A 21,145-nucleotide genomic window follows, 5' to 3' on the forward strand; every position below is an offset into this window, starting at 1 on the left:
ACGAGAACCCAAATTGTGATTTCTATAGTTAATTTATCCACTTAGAAACAAAAGAAAAGAAATGATAAAAAAAGAAAAAATAATAACATATAAAATTACTAAGCTAACCCTACCTTCTATGCATCGTGCAGCACGAGTGGGTAGTTTTTATACGCACGTTTTAATATATGTATACGTCCCCATTAACTTTTCAATTTTTCATCATCTTTCATTAATTCATACCTATAAGGCTATAAGTAGCTTCAGATCTTGATCGTGTTTAAAAACCAAAACAAATTATGAAATAAAAGAGGATACACGAATTAGCTACAGTTACTGAATCTGAATATGGCAACTGCCATTGTCACTTGTAGTGTAATTACCACTCTCCATAAAAACACTTTTGACCCTTTCTCCTCATCCTCCTCCTCCACCACCGCCATCTCCACCGTATCACTCCCAAAACTCACCGCCATTGATGGGTGTTTCTCTTCCGCTAACAGCAGGTATTTCACCTCCGGCAGCCAGATTTCTCATCGTCGTACCAAGTCAAAGATGTAAGTCCCTCCGTCCTCCGGGCCACCCCTTCTCTATCTATATATCTTACTAATCTTATACTTCAAAACTAATTCTTAGAGCTTTGCATTGAAATCTTTTTCAATAAAACTTTTTGGGTATTTTAAAAAAAATGTAAATGAAACGATCTTTCCGAGAATTTTTTTATTTAACTATTTTTTTTGAAATAATTATGTTTTTTAAGAGTTAAAGATAAAACAAATGAATCACATACATCGATGTTAATCATCAATGAATTCTATACTCATCACAAGTGGTCCAACAAATTCGGTAGAGTAGAGTCGGGTCAAAAAATGATCGCGTAACATATATAATTCGAAAGTGATCGGTTTAGTTTTTTATATGAACTTTAAATACAATAATGTTATTACATGTTTTTTCGTATGATTAATATAAAAAGATAACAATCTCAGGGAGTTTATCGTCTATGCCAGTGACCAAATCGGAGATCTCCTCCCCTTCGGAATTCATTTGCCGGATTCTTGGTCAGTTGTTTAAAATACAATCATATTTTTTTTCTTTTTAAATAGTTTTAAATAACAGGTAGAAAGTATTTATATTTTGCAGGCCAGCATGGACTCCTGGATTTCTATTGGCTGTAATCGTACCCTTCTTCACCAATAAATGGGGGCCATTTGCCAAATTCAAAGGTAAAATCATTTTGGAAGAAGAAGAAGAAGAAGAAGAAGATATATATTTTGAGATTAAGAAATTAATAAATATGGGTAATTAAAATGGTATGCATGTACAGAGGAGCTGGACAAGGTGGAGGAGGCGGTGGACAGCGTGGCGGATAGAGTGGAAGAGATGGCGGAGAAGGTGGAGCATTTCGTGGATGAAATAGGAAATGAATTGCCGGAAGGCAGTGTTTTAAAATCAACTTTGGAAAAAGTTGAAAATATTGCTGATAAAATAGGCAAAGATGCTCACATGGTTTCTGATATAGTTGATAAGGTAATGGTACTTACTACTATTACCTCTTTCGGTATTTGTTATATTTATGGTGTAATTATATGAGATTAAAACTTTTATTTTAAACAAAAAAATTATTATCTAAAAGTTACTTTAACTTTTTTAAAGTTTTTAGTTTTTTATGTTTCTTATTCTAAACTTTTTTATAAATTTATAACTACTTTTCACAGATTAAACGGCTAGTATTATGTTAAAATATTTATTTATGTATATACTTATAGATCTCTAAGATTTGATTTGCTAAAAAGAACTATAATTAATACGATTATGAGACGATTTCTTTCTTCAAAAAATAAATAATACTTTAAGTTAAATAGCTAATAAAATAATAATATGACTTCATGAATGCTACCTACCAAAAATATATACAACAAATCAACTAATAATGGATTCCACATGCAAATTGCTACCTACCAATGACATTTTAAAATTTTGGTTATTTAAGTATTATGTGATTTTAATAATTAAACGTATATCTTGTCAGATTTAGTGATTAAAGTCATTAAACAATACAAGTAAATAATTAAATGTAGATGCTTCTATCTTTATAAAAAAAAATGCTACTTAGTACTAAAAATCAAGAGATTAAAAAATCAAAAGAACATGATCGGGTGATGTATGTTTATAACTATATGTCAGATGTATTTATGATATGGGTTAATTTAAAAATAACTAATAAAAATATCTAAATATTTAAAAACTTTGAATTTATAAAAAAAATAAGAAAAATAATGAATTATTATAATAAAAATGTTTTTATCTTTTAAATTTAAACAAATAATTTAAGTAAATAAACAAAAGAAACTAATAAACTTTAATTTTAAAAATTTTAAAATTAAAAGTAAATTCATTAATGAAATTGAAATTCATTTATTATTATATTTGTTGTAATTTTTACATTAAAATATTATGTAAAATTTAATAAAATAAAAACTCATAAATGACATACGGAAAAAAATTAATTTAAAATAACCACAAAATAACATTTGACAAATTGAATAAGAGTGTGACTGACAAATGGCAAAAAAAAAACTTCATTTATTAGAATAGATTATATGAAAATAAAACTATTGTCTTCGTATACATATTGCTAATTCTATTTATGTTTTCTTATAATGACTATGGGTAAACAAAATCAAATAATTAGTGCAAATATTTCAGCATTCATTTATTGGACTAACCATTAAAATCATATAATGTGTTTAAGTCAATAACCTTTTACTAAAACCTTGTTATCACAACATGATATGCTTGTTTTGGTTTAATATTCTTATGATTTGACAATTTCAAATCAGTCTAACATGTTTGGTATTTGATATGTAGTTCTAAAAAAATAGTTGGAAAGTTTAATATGATAATGTTAAAAGTTGAAACCACATAACATGATATTTTATCATTACCTTTTGTCCCTAGGGAGACCAAAAAAAAAAAAAAAAAAAAAAAAAAAAACATATGGTCCATTAGTTATAATCTAGGTAAATTGTATCAAACTTGAAGTTATATACATCGCAAAAGCTAGACCTTTTAAAATGTTTGAAATTAATGGATTAAATAAAAAAACACAACTGTGTTTTAATAATTAAAAACAAAAACAAAAAACAGACAATTGAATTAGTTACATTAGTTGAGAAAGATTCTTTTGTATTGTATCTCCCATGGGTGTGTGCACAAGCCCAAGCGACAAAATAACTCTGGGACCTTTTTTAAGGAAAATCTTAGAAAAATTATGCTTTTAGAAAAGACGTGAAGGAAAGCATATATATATATATATATATATATATATATATATATATATATATATATATATATATATATATATATATATATATATATATATATATATATATATATATTATGGTTTTAATAAAAGTATATTGCTATAAAATTGACATGAAACATTAATTTAAACAAGATCAGAACATAAAAAAGTTTATAATAAACAAAAAAATATTACACAATATTTTTTTTTTGAATATTTTGAATATTGAGAGATAATATGTTAAGTTTTTTATTTAAATACAATCAAATTCTGATCGTTGTATTATGGGGATACAATAATGTTTGTAGAATTCTATTCGTTTAACAATCGTAGCAATTTGTATCATGCACTTTTTATAACTGTACATTTACAATCATCCATATTGAGGTATTTAATTTAATTAAAATTTGTATAATATCTTATATCATAAAAATAAATTATTTACTTATATAAAATTATTTTTGCAGATGGATGAAATGGAAGCAAAAGTGGAGGATATGTTCAACAAAAAGACAAATCATGATTGATATAACAAAAGAAAAACATAATATAATAAACAATGGAATGAAGCTTTTCCCATTGAGTCATAGCAATGTAGATTTGAAAGAAATTAAGAGTTCCTTTTTGTGCCTCGAATTGATGCTTATAAGATTGCAATTCTTCTGATAACTTGCTTAATTTGTCCTACAAACAATGAACACGTAACTCTGCTTGTTTTCCCATTTCATCGGCCTCATTTCCAAACTCCATTAAAGCTTTAACATCATGATCATACAATAAACATTCTTTCTCCCATTTAGTACACCGAGTCAACAAGTTACCACACTCCAAGGCTAATTTCTGATTCTCTTCTATAAACTTCTTTACAACTAGTGCATTCATGTTTGATTCAACCTAGGATGGACGGATAGCAACAAAAGAATTATTATCAATTATGACCTCTTTGGATATGTTCATCTTTCTTTTCATGGTATGACTGGATTACAAAATCAATAATTGAACAAACTAGAAACTTTCACAAAAAATATTGTTTGTGCTAGACGAAAAAGAAACATGATTTTTACTTTTTTAATAGTATTTTCTGTAATGTTATGTTAATTATGGAGGTGACAATTTTGACCGGTTTATCTAATTTCTGACTCCTCCATAACATACTCTAAATCAGAAAACCCAATCAAGACAAGGTCAAATAAAACATTGAGAGGATGCTTGGATGTATGTTTCCAAAATGATAATTGTAACTTAAGGAATCGGAATCAAATAATGAGGTGCTTAAGTTTTTCCGATTCCTATTCCTTAAGTTGCAATTATCATTTTGGAAACATACATCCAAACATCCTCTCAATGCTTTATTTGACCTTGTCTTGATTGTTTTTTGAATTTGAGTATGTTATGGAGGAGTCAGAAATTAGATAAACTGGTCAAAATTGTCACCTCCATAATTAAAATAACATTACAAAAAATATTATTAAAAAAGAAAAAAAATCATGCTTCTTTTTCGTCTAGCACAAGCAATATTTTTTTGTGAAAATTTCTATTTTGTTCCATTATTGATTTAGTAATCCAGTCATACCATGAAAAGAAAGATGGACATATCTAAAGAGGTCATAATTGATAATGATTCTTTTGTTGTCATCCACCCATCGTAGGCTGAATCAAGCATGAATGCACAAGTTGTCAAGAAGTTTATAAAAGAGAATTAGAAATTGGCCTTGGAGTATGGTAACTTGTTGACTCGGTGTACAAAATGGGAAAAATAATGATCATTGTATGATCATGATGAAGCTTTATTGGAGTTTGGAAATGAGGCTGGTGAAAGGGCAAAACAAGCAGAGTTGTGTGTCCATGGTTTGGAGGAAAAATTAAGCAAGTTATCTGAAGAATTGCAATCTTATAAGCATCAATTCGAGGCATAAAAGTTAATTATTAATTTCTTTCAAATCTACATTGCTATAACTTAATGGAGAAAGCTTTATTCAATTATTTATTATATTCTGTTTTTATTTTTTTATATCACTCTTGATAATAATCATAAACGTGTAATTTAATGAAAGGTTGACAAAGTAATAGACAACGATTCTACAGAAGATCTTTGTAACATCCAAAAATTCAAGAAAATTTAAAACTTTTTCAACCATTCAAAACCATTAAGTTATTACAAAGTGTTTTCAAAATAGTTTAGACATCAGAGTATCCCAGAAATCAAGAGCATAAAAATGTGAGGACGTGCACGATCACGCCTTCGCCTTCCTACGATCATCTGAGGTACCTGAAACAAATCCAAAAACTGTAAGCCCAAAGCTTAGTGAGTTCCCCTAAAATACCCACACCACAAGTAACACACATATAATAACAGCATACTATGGGCCCAATCAACCATCGGGTTGGAATGCCCCAAGCCCTCAACCATCAAGTTGGAATGCCAACATAATACTTGTCCAATCATCCTTTGGATGGTATACCCTCGGCCCATAACCATCGGGTTGGAATGACCACATTCTATGAGTCCAATCATCCTCTGGATGGAGTACTCTCGACCCACAACCACTGGGTTGGAATGCCCTGGTCTGCAGACTCCCGCATAAGCAAATAAGCCTCAACCCACAATCAATCGTGTACGCATATATCAGATAATCACATAACAGTCTACAGACAGACAAACTGATCTACAGATCACTAAGCATAACAACATCATATCTACCAGGATACCGATCTAACTGATCATAACCACATATAACATCCTATCTACTAGGATACTGATCTAACATATCACACTAGCAATAAAGCAGGATAACAATCCAAAGGGATAGCCTTGGTGCCTTCGACCCTTGAGTATAGTGAGGAAAATTCACTTCACAAGTAGCTCGGGATGATAATGTCAAACTTCCCAAATACAGCTCCAAACTAAAACACCTACATCCACCAATAATCCATTTCCATTAGTTTCCAAATTACTAAAATACCCCCAGAGAGTCAAACTGGTCAACCCTTGGTTAAAGACAAAGTCAACGGTCAAGGTCAACAGTCCATTTTGACATAACTCGTCGAGTGTAACTAACTGACTCGTCGAGTTCCTTTAGAAATCAAGAAGTCGTGAAAACCCTAGTCGACTCGCCGAGTTTCCAGACAACTCATTGAGTCCATGTGGTTTCCAAATGTCGAGAAAACCCTAACTTGTCGAGTCATCTCATTTACTCGTCGAGTCCATGTAGAAACCAAAAATGACCAATCTTCATCCGAATTGTAGAGTTGGCCAAGCAACTCGTCGAGTTCCTTAAGTCCATTTCCCATTCAGATGCTTTTACGTGAAACCAAAACTCCAAACTGTAGATCTAGGCTCCTATGGTGTTGTTATCACGTAAAGTTGCTAACTTTACGTGCATGCAAGGCTCCATGAAGCTAAAACACTTATAACTAGCATTAGAAGGAGGTTTTGGACATGAAGGAAGGCCAAAGCTTCATAAAGCTTGAGGCTTTATGTCCATAAGGGCCTAGAGGAGTCTAGATCGGAAACTATGCCCTTATGACAAGTCAAATTCGAAAGTGACTCCATTCTTGCACCAAAATGCCTATTTTCTCACATAAGAAGAGATTTAACAAATGGAAAGCCAAGGTAAGGACTTTTTACCTTCAAATGCAATGCAAGACAATGTGGACACTGGATCTACATGCTTATTCTCGTTCCAAGCTTCTTCAACAAATGCACCAAAAACACACTTTAGCATATCACATTCTCAAGAATAGGGTTTAGACTGATTAGGGTTTCTTCTGGCCGTCAAAAGGTGATAAAGGGCTGGAGGAATGGACTTAAGGGCCTTTAAATAGGGTGCAAACCCTTAAAATTTGGGTTTCCATGCACAACCTCTACTCGTGAAGTCGGGGTCCTCCGACTCGTTGAGTAGGAGTCATAAACCACGTGGGCTAACTAGGTTCGACATGACAAGTTGGGGCCTCCAACTCGTCGAGTTCCCTCAATAAAATGAATATAAAGCTTTCAAAAATTATATCTGGGATTCGGGATATTACAATCTTGTTGTTACATTGCTCTCAACTTTGATTAACAATGATGAAGTTGCATCACTCATTTTTGGAGGCGAATAATGGAGTTGATGTGTGCCAAAAGTTTCTTAAAATATGGGATAGGTACCATATCTTTTCATTTTTTTTCAAAATAGGTTAAATGGATAAATTAAAAAAACAAACCATGTATAGTGATATTGTTTAAATGAAAGTAGGTGGAAGCCCTCGACACAAGTAGTTTTGGTTGTGGCTTCTGAGATGAAAAAGCTGCAGAAACATAAAGACCATTTAAGGATTAATCTCACAAAAGTTGAAGACGAGGTATTCTCATTTCACTTTTTTGTCACGATTTATACAATCATGTTATGAAAATGTTGAAATATTAAACAATTATGATGTGAGTAGGTTATAGTCTTGTGTGATGAAAACATCTTAGACAAAGAAAACTGGAGGTTGACAAATCTAATCCAAAAATGCCATATTCTTGATTCCGGTGGGAAGCATAGCAACAGATCCATCAAGGTAACACACTGCAACCCACCCAGTTTAGTTTGTTACACAGGACATGACAGGACAGAACAGAATAGAACAGGTTGTCTAGTGATTGACATGTATTAGACCAAGATCGGAACTGATTTCAACAAGACTCATTCACAATCTCAAGTCTGTACAAAAGACATAAATACCCTCTCTCATAATCATGATCATTGAAATGATTAATTATGCTTTTGATGTAATTTTTGTTTTAGGGGCAAAATCTTAAACGAAAATCAAGTATGTGTCCTAAAGAGGGAAGTCCCATTGAGAAAAAGATGGACTTCAGTGATGCTGCTAGGTCACCAAGGAAACCACTGTCTCCATTGTTGCATAACAAGTAATATTTACAAACTATTATCAACTCTTGCACGGATTATGTTTAGAGACGTTTTTTTTTGTTGAAATCCTAAATCATTAATATGATTTGGGATTGTAGAAACTACGTTTTTATAAAGATTTGTAAGAGTCTAGAATCTTTGAAAACTTAGTAGAATTTTGATCTTGAAATCTTGTGTATGTATCAAGATCCTTTTCAGAAAAAAGATTGTTTGAGAGGTTATAACTAATTAGGGGTTGAACTTCCAACTCATGCAGTGGAAATCCTGGAAAGGTTCTAACTAGTTTTGAAGTCAGACGATATTTAGGGAATCAGGTTCGATGGAAAATTATATAAAAAAAAACTGATTTTGAGACTGACAATATATTTGATATATGTTGGATCGAGACAAATTTATATCAATATGCAAATAAAAATAAGATATTCTCTACAATATATTTGGGTTTATACCAATTTAAATAATACATAAAAACATATTTTATAACAATATAAAAAAACATAGTTTATAACGATTAAAATATGTATTTTCATACCAGAAAATATGTCAAGTTTAAATGTTTGAAATTAGACTAAACAGTTAAATTAGTTAGAATAGTAAAATATTGTAAAATTGAAATGGTCTCAATGATTTATTCCCATTTATACTGAATTAATTACGAAAAACATATTTAGAAAACAAACAACGTACCTTATAAAAATATAAGGAAATGAATTTTGAAAATATGTCATTATATATTGGATTTAAAGAAATTTATATCATTTTGCAGTTAAAAATAAATGGTCTCAATAATATATTCAGAAAGACTGATTTATAGGCCCATGATAATAAAAGTCATATTTTAAAACAAAATGATAAATATATATTTAAAAAATGACAGAACTATCACTTACCACTAATATAAGTAGGAGTGTTTGTTTGGATGGATCGGTTTGATCCGATCCAATCAAGTGAATTCAAATTGATTTTGGTTTTTAAAACATGGATTCGAATAGTCCAAACTAAATTTTAATCTGATCCAATTACAATTTGGTTTGATCGGTTTTTATAATTCGGTTTTCAAAAACCAAAATATTTTAAAATGACATATAATTATAATATTACCAATTTTACACAAAAACGAAAAAAAATCTTTAGTTGTGATTTGAAATTTATAAACAACTACTAAGGAGATACATTATAGTTTTTTTTTTTTTTTTTTTTTTTGAAAGGGGACTTCCCTAACGAGGATTTCCGGGCCAGCTTTGTCTCATGCCCTGGAGTCACTGCAGGCGAACCTTCATGGCCACAAGGGCTTAGTAGTGTCAGGACTTGAACATGGGTCAATAGGTTATCCACCATATCTTCCACATGCCTTACCAAGTCACCACAACCCAAATGGTTTACATTATAGTTAAATATTTTATAGATAATAAATATTGATGTTTTTTTATTGGGTGAAATGTTTGGAACCTATTTGAAAAACTAAATTACAAAATTAATAGATAACTATATATATATATATATATATATATATATATATATATATATATATATATATATATATTATAAATAAATAAATAAATAATGTTTATTCGTTTTTTTTGGATTATTCGGTTCTTATTTTATAAACAAAAATTAATCCGAAATCCAAAATAATAATTCGGTTGTGTTGAAAACCAATCCAAAAATCCGAATATCCGAACCAAATAGTCTAATTAGACAATTCGGTTTTATCTAAATAATGAACAGCTCTAAATATAAGGCAAAACTTTTAAATTTTAACGGCATAAGGACCACCACCATAAAATAATATGTTTTCGGAACGAAATTCATAACGCTTAACATACAACAAGACCAAATATGGAATTTTGCCAAAATTAAAGAAAATTTGGCACAATCGATCTTGACTTTGGCACACTAACAGATGTTTTATGTTGAATCCTACGACTCAAAGACTTCATAAATTAAACAGCATAAAAGGTTATACTCAATGTTTTAAAACAAATCTATTAGTCAGGCCCGTAACAAGTTTAACCTGTTTCCTTAATTTTTATGAATATTTCATTATATATATATATATATATATATATATATATATATATATATATATATATATATATATATATATATATATATATATATATATATATATATATATGGTGAGGTTCAATAGAGAACCATAATTAACCAAGTAACCAATCTTTTTATCAACTTTTAGAACTTATTTTTTATCAAAAAAAAAAAACTAAAAATACAAAAATTCATAACTTTTTATCCTTTTTCCAATGATATCAAATTCGAAAAAAAAAATTGTCAAATTCACAATGTGAATCTTTAAGAATTCACACTGTGAATCCGAAAAATATATTTAACATTCACAATGTTATGTTATGAATTTAGATATTTTTAGTTTTTTTTTTTCGATAAAAAATAACCTCTAGAACATGAAAAAAAAAAAATTGGTTCCTTAGAGAACCAATAATTATGGTTATCTATTGAATATATATATATATATATATATATATATATATATATATATATATATATATATATATATATATATATATATATATATAAACCAAGAATTTAAACTCCATAAAGAAAAATCATTATTATAATGAACTATATTATAAAGTCATAGACATAATAGTTGAGAAGTAAAATATTTTCAAATTGAGAATATCGGCATTGGGTTGGTGTCTGATGTGTGTTGATGACGTGTCAAGTAGTGGTGTGCGTCATCAGCATGATCAAGCTTTTCAATTTGCTTTGAAAATGAACTGTTTTTATTGGGCTGAGTAAAATCGAACTATCCAAGTCCAATAAATCAGTTTAAACGGTCTTTTGTCGGGCTGAGTGAAATCCAACTATCGAACGTCGAATTCAAACCGGTTTTTAAAACATTAATTATACTAAATTAAGTTTTTAGAAATCGATGATTTGAGACATTTTTGCTATTCGAATTGAATTATAATAATATTTATAACAACATGTTTTCCAAAAGATTAAATTATATTACGAGCTGACATATTACATATAATAGATGAATCATATTCTTTAAGATCAATATATTATATATTTTAGAGTAAATTACACGAATGGTCCTTATGGTTTAGGGTAATTTGCATGTTTGGTCCCTAGCTAATTTTTTTAACTCGGAAGGTCCCTACTGTTTGTTTTTGTTACGCGTTTGGTCCCTGTATTACTTAAAAATACTATTTTTCCCTTGATTTATTTATTTATTTAAATAACCACACCCCCAATTCCACCCCTCTCATCTTATCTTACCCACCTCAGTATTTTTCTCTATTTAAATAATAGTATTTTTAGGTAAAACAGGGACCAGGCGTGTAACAAAAACAAACACTAGGGACCAAGTGTGTAACAAAAACAAACAATAGGGACCTTCCGAGTTAAAAAAATAAGTTAGGGACCAAACGCATAAATTAACCCAAACCATAGGGACCATTCGGGTAATTTACTCTATATTTTATGTTAGAACTTGATAAAAATGTATAAATTGTTTTTACAATACACATCAAGATTACATATTTTATATTAGACCAAGTAAAACTATATCACTGTTAAGTGAGATTAAAAATGATCATTTATACCTTTTTGTAGTTAAAAGATTTATTTGAAAATTTAAATATATAATCATAAATAAAATAAATTTGGGCACGAAATATATAAATGGATAACTTTAGTACACAGTAATAAATGTTTTATGTTGTATCCTACGGCAAGATAACATGACCCATCCACATCATGTTCATCATGAATGTGCCTTGACCCATCAGGCCACCAGTACGGTAAAGCCCAAATAATAGTACGATGAAACTAAAAGCTGTGAAAAATGAAACCACCACATCACTTATAATGGTTAATCATTATTATTTGTTACACTTCATTATTTTCATTAACTTTATTCTATAAAATGAAATTTTTAAATATTATCTTCAATACTTTCATATAAATCACAAAATGGATAACCATTGATTATACAACCACGCCTTTTTTTATTATTATTCAAATTCACTATATTATAATAAATAGGAACTAAAGTTACAAAATAAATTAAGTTTTCGTAGAAAAACTAATAATTACTAATAATTTATTTTAATATATATATATATATATATATATATATATATATATATAATTTATTTTGAAAATAAAGGTGCATGAATTGTTTTTATGTAATTAGGTATAATTACAAAAAAGGAAACGAAATCCATGATTTTAATATCTATAAATTTAATGGTTATATATGTAAATTGTAGAAAGAGTATAATAACACTTGGCAAAATATTAAATTTTTTTGACTAGTGACATATTATCAATTAGTAGGTGTAAATGAGTGATACGTACAAAAAAAACTATTATTTTATTAAAATAGAGATTCAGTTGGCACCCAACCTAAAGAAAATCTCCAAATCAAGGCATTGACATTGATAGAAACCAATTTATTCCATTTAATAGTATTCCATCAAGCTTTTATGTATATCTACCCTACTAATGGGCTAACAGAAAAAGAATGCAAAACAACTAAATGTTCATCCCATTGTGTCTCTTTAACCCTTCCCCTTAGAACATCTTCCCACCTACACATCATTCTTGAACCTAGGGTTTACCATACAATGTTTTTCTGTTTCAAAAGCAAACAATTTGGAGAACCTATATAGAAAAGCAGTTTCGCCAATTCAATTCCTTACTTAGAACGGGTCGAAATGTCATTATCAACATTTTCTTGAAAAAACTGGTCTATATTAAGTCCTTTGGATTGAATATGATCAAAATAACATATAATATTAATCCAAAACCCTTGAATTTTCAAATGTGATATAACCAAACTAAAACCACCATCAATATCATGAATAACTTAAACCGCAAAATATTACGCTCAACAAAAAAAAAAAATCTCCAATGCCATTTATAAAGTAAAGTACGATTGAAGTTGAAAGACTTCTAATACCAAGACCAATATCATCTTTGCTCATCGAGACCTTTTTCTATTTAAATGTTTTTACACCCAGCTCCCTCCCAACAAAAAGTGGCTTCTTCTTCTTCTTTTTGAACAATTGAATATAATTAATACATTAGTAAGTTGCTAGCAAACAATTATATCAAATTGCAAGCAGCTAGATGGAGCGAAAAACGAACAACAAAAAACAGAATTACAGACAACGGAAAGGGAAAATACACCAAGTAGCCCGATTGCAATTTCCCAAATTACCCCTATATTTCATCCAAAATAAAACCGATGATAAAATCTCATCAGTAACCTGAGTACGACACATAAAACCTGATTATGGGTCATAAAGCATTGCCTAAACACTCTCTCATTCCTAGATTTCCAAATACTACACAACAATCCATGACATATAACATTAAAGAGCATCCTCATTTTGGCATTCCTTCCCCAACTGACAACAAATGAGAGAAGGTCTACAACAGACGAAGGAAAAAACTAAATGTTGTGACACCATTGCCAAATCCAGCTTCGAATGTTCACGACAAAATAACAATTAATGAGGATATGATCAGCGTTTTCCGAAGGGTTCCCACAGTATCCACTGGCAGTCGAAGCAAGAGAAACTCCATGATGGACAAGAGAAATAGCGGAAGGAATACGACCAAGAGAGGCTCTCCATACAAAGCAAAAGACATTAAAGGGAGTTTCTTTGTACCAGATTAATTTAGAGCCATTAAGAAGGAATGGGTTATGGTTAATTATAGCCCTTAAAACATCAACTGGATATTTTCCATCAGGAGAGATCGGGCAACTCCACCTGTTATCGTTTGGAGCCAACGAGTTAGGAGAGAAATATAAGATGGCATGGAAATCATGGTTGAATTTTGACAGGTCTTTGGTTGTATTAGCAATGTTGTTCCACACACCCGTGATAGATTTCCTAGATAGATGATCAATAGGCTTTCCCCCAAGTCTATGAATTACCACAATCACCTTGGCCCGGAGAGAATCCAGATGCAATTTTAAGCGCCGCCACCATTTGACAATGAGGCTAATACTAAGATCATAAATTGATCCCACTCCACGCCCACCTTTATCCTTCGAAACAATGACCTTATCCCAAGAAACCCAATGATTTTTTTTCTTCTCCTCAACAGCACCCCATAAGAATTCTTTCTAATTTTTTCAAGAGATTCAATAACACCAATAGGAGCATTGAAAAGTGAGAGATAACAGGTAAAAAGGCTACCAAAAACAACCATGACAAGGGTGAGACGACCCCCAAAAGAGAGAATATTGGCTTTCCAAGAAGAAAGCTTGGCATGAAATCTATCAATAACTGGTTTCCAATTCTTAAGAAGATTCATGTTGGCTCCAACAGGAGCACCAAGATATTGAAAGGGAAAAGAAACTGAGACGTAACCCAAAAACCGATCCTAACTGCTAGTCTCTATCGAGCTGACTCCAATGCCAAAACCCTTAGATTAAGAGAAATTAATTTTCAGTCCGAAAGAAACGTGGAAGCAACAGAGAATACAAGCAACAAAATTTATGTTGTTTATGGACCATTCACCAACAAAAATAGCTTCATCAGTGTAAGATTTTGAGGTTATGAGACCTACTTGGCCGAAATTTCAAGTTTCTAAGTGCTGACCAATTATAAGATTTTAAACTAATCTTTTCAAACATCAAATCCTTTTGTAGCTTATTTGGATTAAAAACCAAAAAATAATCATCGTTTCTACGAATATAATTGAAAGATATTCATGCTCAACAGTCATTATAAAATGATATTTACTCATGATATATGATAATATAGGGTCACACATTATAGCAAGTTATTATTAATTGATTATTTATTAAAATAATTTGATTATTAATAAATATATCAACACTTGTATTTAATTGGAAAAACATTGTCATATGGTATAAATATATATGTTATGTAGAAATTTTTGGGCACTTTGAGTAAGTCATTTAGTTGGAATCTAACTACTAGTTAAGAGTTTGTGTGAAAAACACTCAACTTTGACTCTTTTAATAAGTCAAAGTCATGAACTTCATTAAGAGATGGAGTTTGAGTGCCATCTTTGTTTTGCTTCACACCATCCTTGTAAGAAGAGATTATAACATCTCATTTACTAGTCTTGACTTTAATACATATTAGTATGTATATAAAGAGAGTTTTTGCTAGTTTATGAGGTTGATATTTTGGTTATTTTCTCTCTTCTCTAGCTGCCAAGACCAAAGTGAAGAACTCCCTCCCCTCTCCTCTTCGTCTTACAATTTGGTGTAGGATTTAAAGGTTCATAAATTGTTTCTCAATAAGGCCTATTTTGTATAAGTCTTAATGGCTAAAAACAACTTAATACAAATGAAGACTAACATGTTTTAGTATTTGATCCTTGATTGGTGGATAACAATAGGGAGCTTCTACTTTGGAGCTTCATGTTAAAAATAGGTGTCCAATGTTGTCACACCCCTGGCCGGTGGTGGAAACGTCGAGTTGTGCGACTTATTCATGGATCATAGCCATTTGCATACATAGAACAATACAACAACATAGCATAATATGTAAGCTTTTATTTATAAATAGAGAATTTCCATAGTAGTTCAACAGGTTCCTGCCTTAACAGTTAGGCATTTAGAAAGACAAAATACACAACAATGATTGATAACAAAACACCCTGGAGTGTTTCCGAGTGTGTGTAACTCCAACTTCCTAGGTTCCTGAGAATACAACGTGTGACATCTCCATTTTCACAGCCAGAAAAGACCGATTTTGTTTATGCTTTATAAAAATCAGAGTACCTCTTTTAATAAAAATGTTGCGGAATTTGTTCCCAGTAAAACATGATAAATACATTATCAAAGCATTTCCAAAGAAAAGTATTTTTATTCATTTTAAAACATTTGGGATGTCATCGTCAATATAGAAACATAAGCATAAACAGAACTTACATTCATTATCACTAGTGATTTATATCTCCTTAATCTCTCAGTGTAATGTGACTTCATAACAACACATGTGATATAAATAAACTGAGTGGGTCAGGTTGGGAAACCTGGTGAGTACATAGGGTTTTCAACCCACAATAATATAATTATTGTGTTTAAACAATTAAGCAATCAACCCAATTACCCATCCCCATTATCTTCTTTATTCTTAAGGATCTTCCCTAAGAATCAGCTATTTCTCATTCACTTATTCCTAAGGATCATCCTAAGGAATCAGCACAAAGTCCATCGTTGCCACAGTTTACACAACGGGCACTAAGTTTGCATAGTTGCCAGGGTTTAGGCATCAAGTCTGCATGATCACCAAGGTTTAGGTATCAAGTTTGCATGATCATCAGGGTTTAGGCATCAAGTCTGCATGATCACTAAGGTTTAGAGTACACCGGGTGATCACATCGTTCACAACACTTACAGGTTGCGAGCCTGCTAGTGTTCCACTGGACTGTCTAGAATAGTCCGTGGTTGTCATCCATACTCTGCTGAATGACGGGGCCATCGTTTGGGAAAAGGCTTCTCACATCGTCCACCCCTCATCCTCACCTCGTGGTCTATAACACCTCTCAACTCATCATCAAACTCATATTACATCTACCCATGTTTTACCCCAACATTATCGTAGATATAAAATACATATACAGTTTAAATCATTTAAAGCATGTATAAAATCGTTCATCCAGCATAGACAACAAGTATTCAGATAATATGCACACATAACACATAGTTTATATAAAATACTTCATATCAATGTGTAAGATGAAAGTAACCATGCACTCACCTGATTAGGTGGTGACTCTGTACTCGGACAACGTTTCGTTATCTCAAAACAATTTTCCCTCGACAAAACCTATTATCAAGATCACTAGGGTTTAGTCTAACGTTAACTGGGACTAATTAATAGTCTAGCTATAATTATTATTATATAAGAGTTAAAAAAACGCTCTATATAACTCATAATAATAGCCCAAATAATTATTTTAAGGGACCTAATAACATTACTATAGTTATTTAAAAGCTATATTTAAAATAGCGTAGGCGTAGCTCACTTACAGCGGGCTTTCGGGTTCCGCTGGAGCAGCATTCCTGAGCCAAAAGGCTCTTCTTCTTGGAGCCTTCAGGCGCTCCGGGGCTTCCGCCTCATGCTAGGGAGGCTCCCTAGGCTTTTCGGGGGGTTTCGGGGCTAGAGAGAAGTTCTAGAGAGAGAGGGATGTAAGGGGAGGTGTGAGGAATGAATGGAGGCCTCACCACTTATTTATAGGGGCTGGAGGAAGTTTCACGTCGTGAAGTTTTAATATTCATGTCGTGAGCCAGGCTGGCTACAGCCAGGCTCAGCCTAGTGCTGACATGTGGCATCGCACACAGGGTAGCAATCAGCCGATTTTCAAAAATTCATAACTTTCGCATATGAACTTCATTTTTGACGTTCTTTATATCCACGCGTAGGTAAAAACAAGATCTACAAGTTTCATTTAGACTCCGTCAGCTAATTCTCGACCGATATTAAATTTAACAGTAGGAGGAGATTAGACTGCTAAATGACCGCGAAGAATTCGTAACTCCTTCATACGGACTCTGTTTTCATCTATATTTTTACCGTTGAGTTCCTATTAATGAGATCTTCAACTCTCATTAAGGTTGCGTAAGCCAAAAACCGCTCGAACTAAAATTCGAGTTTCGGGTCGTGCACTACTATGCCAAATTTTAGAAAAATCATAACTTCTTCCTATGAAGTCAGATTTGGGCGTTCTTTTTTTGTATGTTCTTGGTTTAATTTATTATACAACTTTTGTTTAGATCACTAAGTCTAATAAGTCCTCTATCTTAAATTCACTATTTACGTCTCCCGATGTCGTGCCGGTTTTGCCGAAAAACTTCGACGGGCCATAACTTCTTCGTTATAACTTGGATTTCGGTGTTCTTTATATGTATGGAACCCTTGAGACATATTCTACAACTTGGTTAAGATTATTTATTCTAAATAATCATTTGTATAAAAGTCGTTTTCAACCCCTGTTATCTCTAAATTGACTAGCCCGGATCCACAAGCGTTACACAACGCGTTTTGAAAGATACGTCAACTTAAAGTTTGTGAGTTCACAGGTTTGACTCAAAATACTTTTTAACCCAAAAGTGTATGTTTACAAAAATGGTGAAGGCAACTCAACAACAAATGCAGTGGATATAGATTAGGATTTGTCTCTTTAGACATGTATCGTGTTTTGAACCTTTATGTTATGTACTAGTTTATGTTGTTGATGCATGGCGAACATTTGTTTCTTTTGAACCTTTTATTAACTTCACATGGATGCAACATTTGTGTCTTTTGAACCCTATGTAGTTTGTCTTTATGACTTATTTTTCTAATAACACATATTATGGTACTATTTTATCGGTATTCAATTCTTATGTTGGTCCACAAAACTCAATCACTTTCAATTTGGATGTGGATCGCATGTGATGTTCCCTTTTATATGTGTAGTCCTCATTTGAATACAATACCCAATGCCTTTTACCTGTATTGGTCCACAATTCATGTTCACTTGTCTGTTGTACCCATGTGATATGCATTATATTCAATTGTTTTGGTCCACAATAACCAATGCCTTTTATCAGTATTCAATTGCACTTAATAAGAAAATCCAGTGGTACAAAAATATAGTAACAGAAAGATGTTTGTTTCCATTAGATACAAAAGTACATGGGGCATACAAAAGTAGTTTAAATATAGGGACATTTACCATACAAGGGCATTTACATCCATACAAATACTACCCTATATCCTACCCACCAAAAAGCACAAAAGATCTTCATATCCCCAACCCATATCCCCAACCCCAAGTTTACAAAAAAGGAGAGCATATATACCACCAAAAACCATAAACTACCCCCAACCCCTTAGCCCCAAGCATCTTTATCCCACCACCTTTGCTTTCTGCATCATCAACACAGCAGCAAGAAGCACAAGAAACATCATATCAATCCTGAACTTTATCCTCACAAACTTCAACTCACCCCTCGATTGTTTGGATTCTTCAACAACCATGGCTAACTCACCATCAACAATTTCTTTAGCAGCAGTGGCTTCAGTATTCAGGTTCTCCAGCAAAGCTACCCTTCTCTCTAGTCTTGCAACGTAACTGGTTCCTTTCATTAGTTGCAACTCATACTTGAGATTGTTAAAGGCATTATTGTAGTGTGGTGTCAACTCATCATCGATCCACCTGAAATATTTACACTTCTCAACTGCCAAACATACCAACGAAATATTCAGTCACACGCACCACAAGCTCGTTCCACTATCGACTTAATCGAGAATAATAAACCTTAAACTCAACATTATCTTCATTGTTTGATAAACCCTAATTCCACCATATCGAAAAACACATTTAAAGAAGATGATGCTTACCAAAGAGTCAACGCAGTTGCGAAATCTACGATCTGGATTCTTATCTGACATCAACATCCTTTCTATGCTTAACTTTGGATGACGACAAGTGCACAAGTTCTTGTCACGATTCCTAGTAGCGTAAACATTTTGGCTCTCAGAGGATGATCCAGATGAGTATGCCATCGAAGGATAAGACTAGGGGTGTAAGTGAGCCGAGCTACTCGTGAGCTACTCAGGATCGACTCGTTAAAAGCTCGACTCGAGATCGAATTAAACGAGCCTGAGCTGAGCTCGAGCCTAAATATGAGGCTCGTTTATTAAACGAGCTCGAGCCGAGCTTTAACTCATAGGCTCGCGAGCCTAAACAAGTTTAAACGAGCCTATATGTATATATATATATATATATATATATATATATATATATATATATATGTGTGTGTGTGTGTGTGTGTGTATGTATGTATGTGTGTGTGTGTGTGTATATATATATATATATATATACATAGAGGCTTGTTTAAGCTCGATTAGGCTCGCGAGCCCACTAAATTGTTCACGAGCCGAGCTCGAGCTTCACTTTAAGGCTCGAATCGAGCTCGAGCTCGAGATCGAGCTTCCTCAAAATTAAACGAGCCGAGCTCGAGCGTGGTCAGGCTCGGGCTCAGCTCGGCTCGTTTACACCCCTAGATAAGACAATCGATTCTTAAGGGTTCATGACCGGAAGAATATATGCTATAAAGTGGAAATGATCTTGAATATCTTATCTTCATTTAGGGCATCTTAATGGCTTATTAATGAAGCTGATCCTGCAATCACACTGCAACACACTGCAACATACACGATCCGCAATCTCAAACTGATCCAGCAATACCAACAGAGTCTCCAGCATGACTGGACCGACTCTCATAACACATACTAGCCACTCAAGGCTATATCTCTGTGGGTCCGTACACCCAAACTCTGCGAACCCTCAGGTTCTAACTCTGGGAACCTTCCGGTTCCAGCTCTAGAAACATGCACAACATAATCCCGTGGGATTAATGCAGTACAACCCATCACGTACCTCAAACATACCAATACTTTGATCGCATAACCCCGGTTACTTACTCAAGCTTGATCCCCGACCTTCTCTCAGGCCTCCACAATCAAATGCCCTAGGTCTGTATCCCGCCCCGCATACCCGACACTCGCTCTCGTCGGCCTATACTCTGCGCTGACAAACACTGCTGAATCCCAACAGCTAAGCACCCTCACATACTCATCGATCTCCCGGAGAATTCTCCAATTCTCCCCCACTAAAGCACTGAATAACTGCCACCGATCGTCATTAACGACCTTTCAGAACAATCCTGCACAAAGAGAACATTTACCCACTGACTGCTTCCCACAAGCATAAGCAACCCTCAGCAAAACACATCTCCTCCCTGATCAATCCACTCAGAAGAATCCGGTCTTTCAATTATCCACTCCACGACTGCAGATGTTACCCGACATTCAACCCAGCCGCATCTCCACTATCAACCCTCACGAATGATAACCAACGGAATTCCCAAGCAATAACCCATAACCAAACCCACAACCTGAAAAGGATGAATACCGCAACGAAAACC

At 32.7% G+C, this 21,145-nt stretch overlaps 1 protein-coding gene across 2 annotated transcripts; it reads left to right on the forward strand.

Annotated features, from left to right (window-relative positions):
* Window positions 1–225: 225 nt before the first annotated feature.
* LOC111910767 (uncharacterized) lies at window positions 226–3,964 on the forward strand. 2 transcript variants are annotated; one of them, XM_042895583.2, is made up of 5 exons: window positions 226–536; window positions 990–1,040; window positions 1,123–1,205; window positions 1,307–1,509; window positions 3,754–3,964. In XM_042895583.2, the coding sequence occupies exons 1-5, from the start codon at window positions 328–330 to the stop codon at window positions 3,811–3,813; spliced, it is 606 nt and encodes a 201-aa protein (XP_042751517.1). In that variant the 5' UTR covers window positions 226–327; the 3' UTR covers window positions 3,814–3,964. The 2 variants fall into 2 exon arrangements, with proteins under 2 accessions (XP_042751517.1, XP_023762359.1); XM_023906591.3 differs by having other exon boundaries at window positions 230–536; window positions 969–1,040.
* The last annotated feature ends 17,181 nt before the right edge of the window (window positions 3,965–21,145 follow it).

The sequence above is a fragment of the Lactuca sativa genome, chromosome 1 (assembly GCF_002870075.4).
Source record: "Lactuca sativa cultivar Salinas chromosome 1, Lsat_Salinas_v11, whole genome shotgun sequence".
Lineage (NCBI taxonomy): Eukaryota > Viridiplantae > Streptophyta > Magnoliopsida > Asterales > Asteraceae > Lactuca > Lactuca sativa.

What these genes read in the sequence shown, in the direction of transcription:
- LOC111910767 (XM_023906591.3), top strand. Translation starts at nt 328, where the DNA reads ATGGCAACTGCCATTGTCACTTGTAGTGTAATTACCACTCTCCATAAA. An exon ending in ATTCATTTGCCGGATTCTTG is followed by an intron (nt 1,041 to 1,122) that starts GTCAGTTGTTTA and finishes TATATTTTGCAG; the next exon opens with GCCAGCATGGACTCCTGGAT. An exon ending in GCCATTTGCCAAATTCAAAG is followed by an intron (nt 1,206 to 1,306) that starts GTAAAATCATTT and finishes ATGCATGTACAG; the next exon opens with AGGAGCTGGACAAGGTGGAG.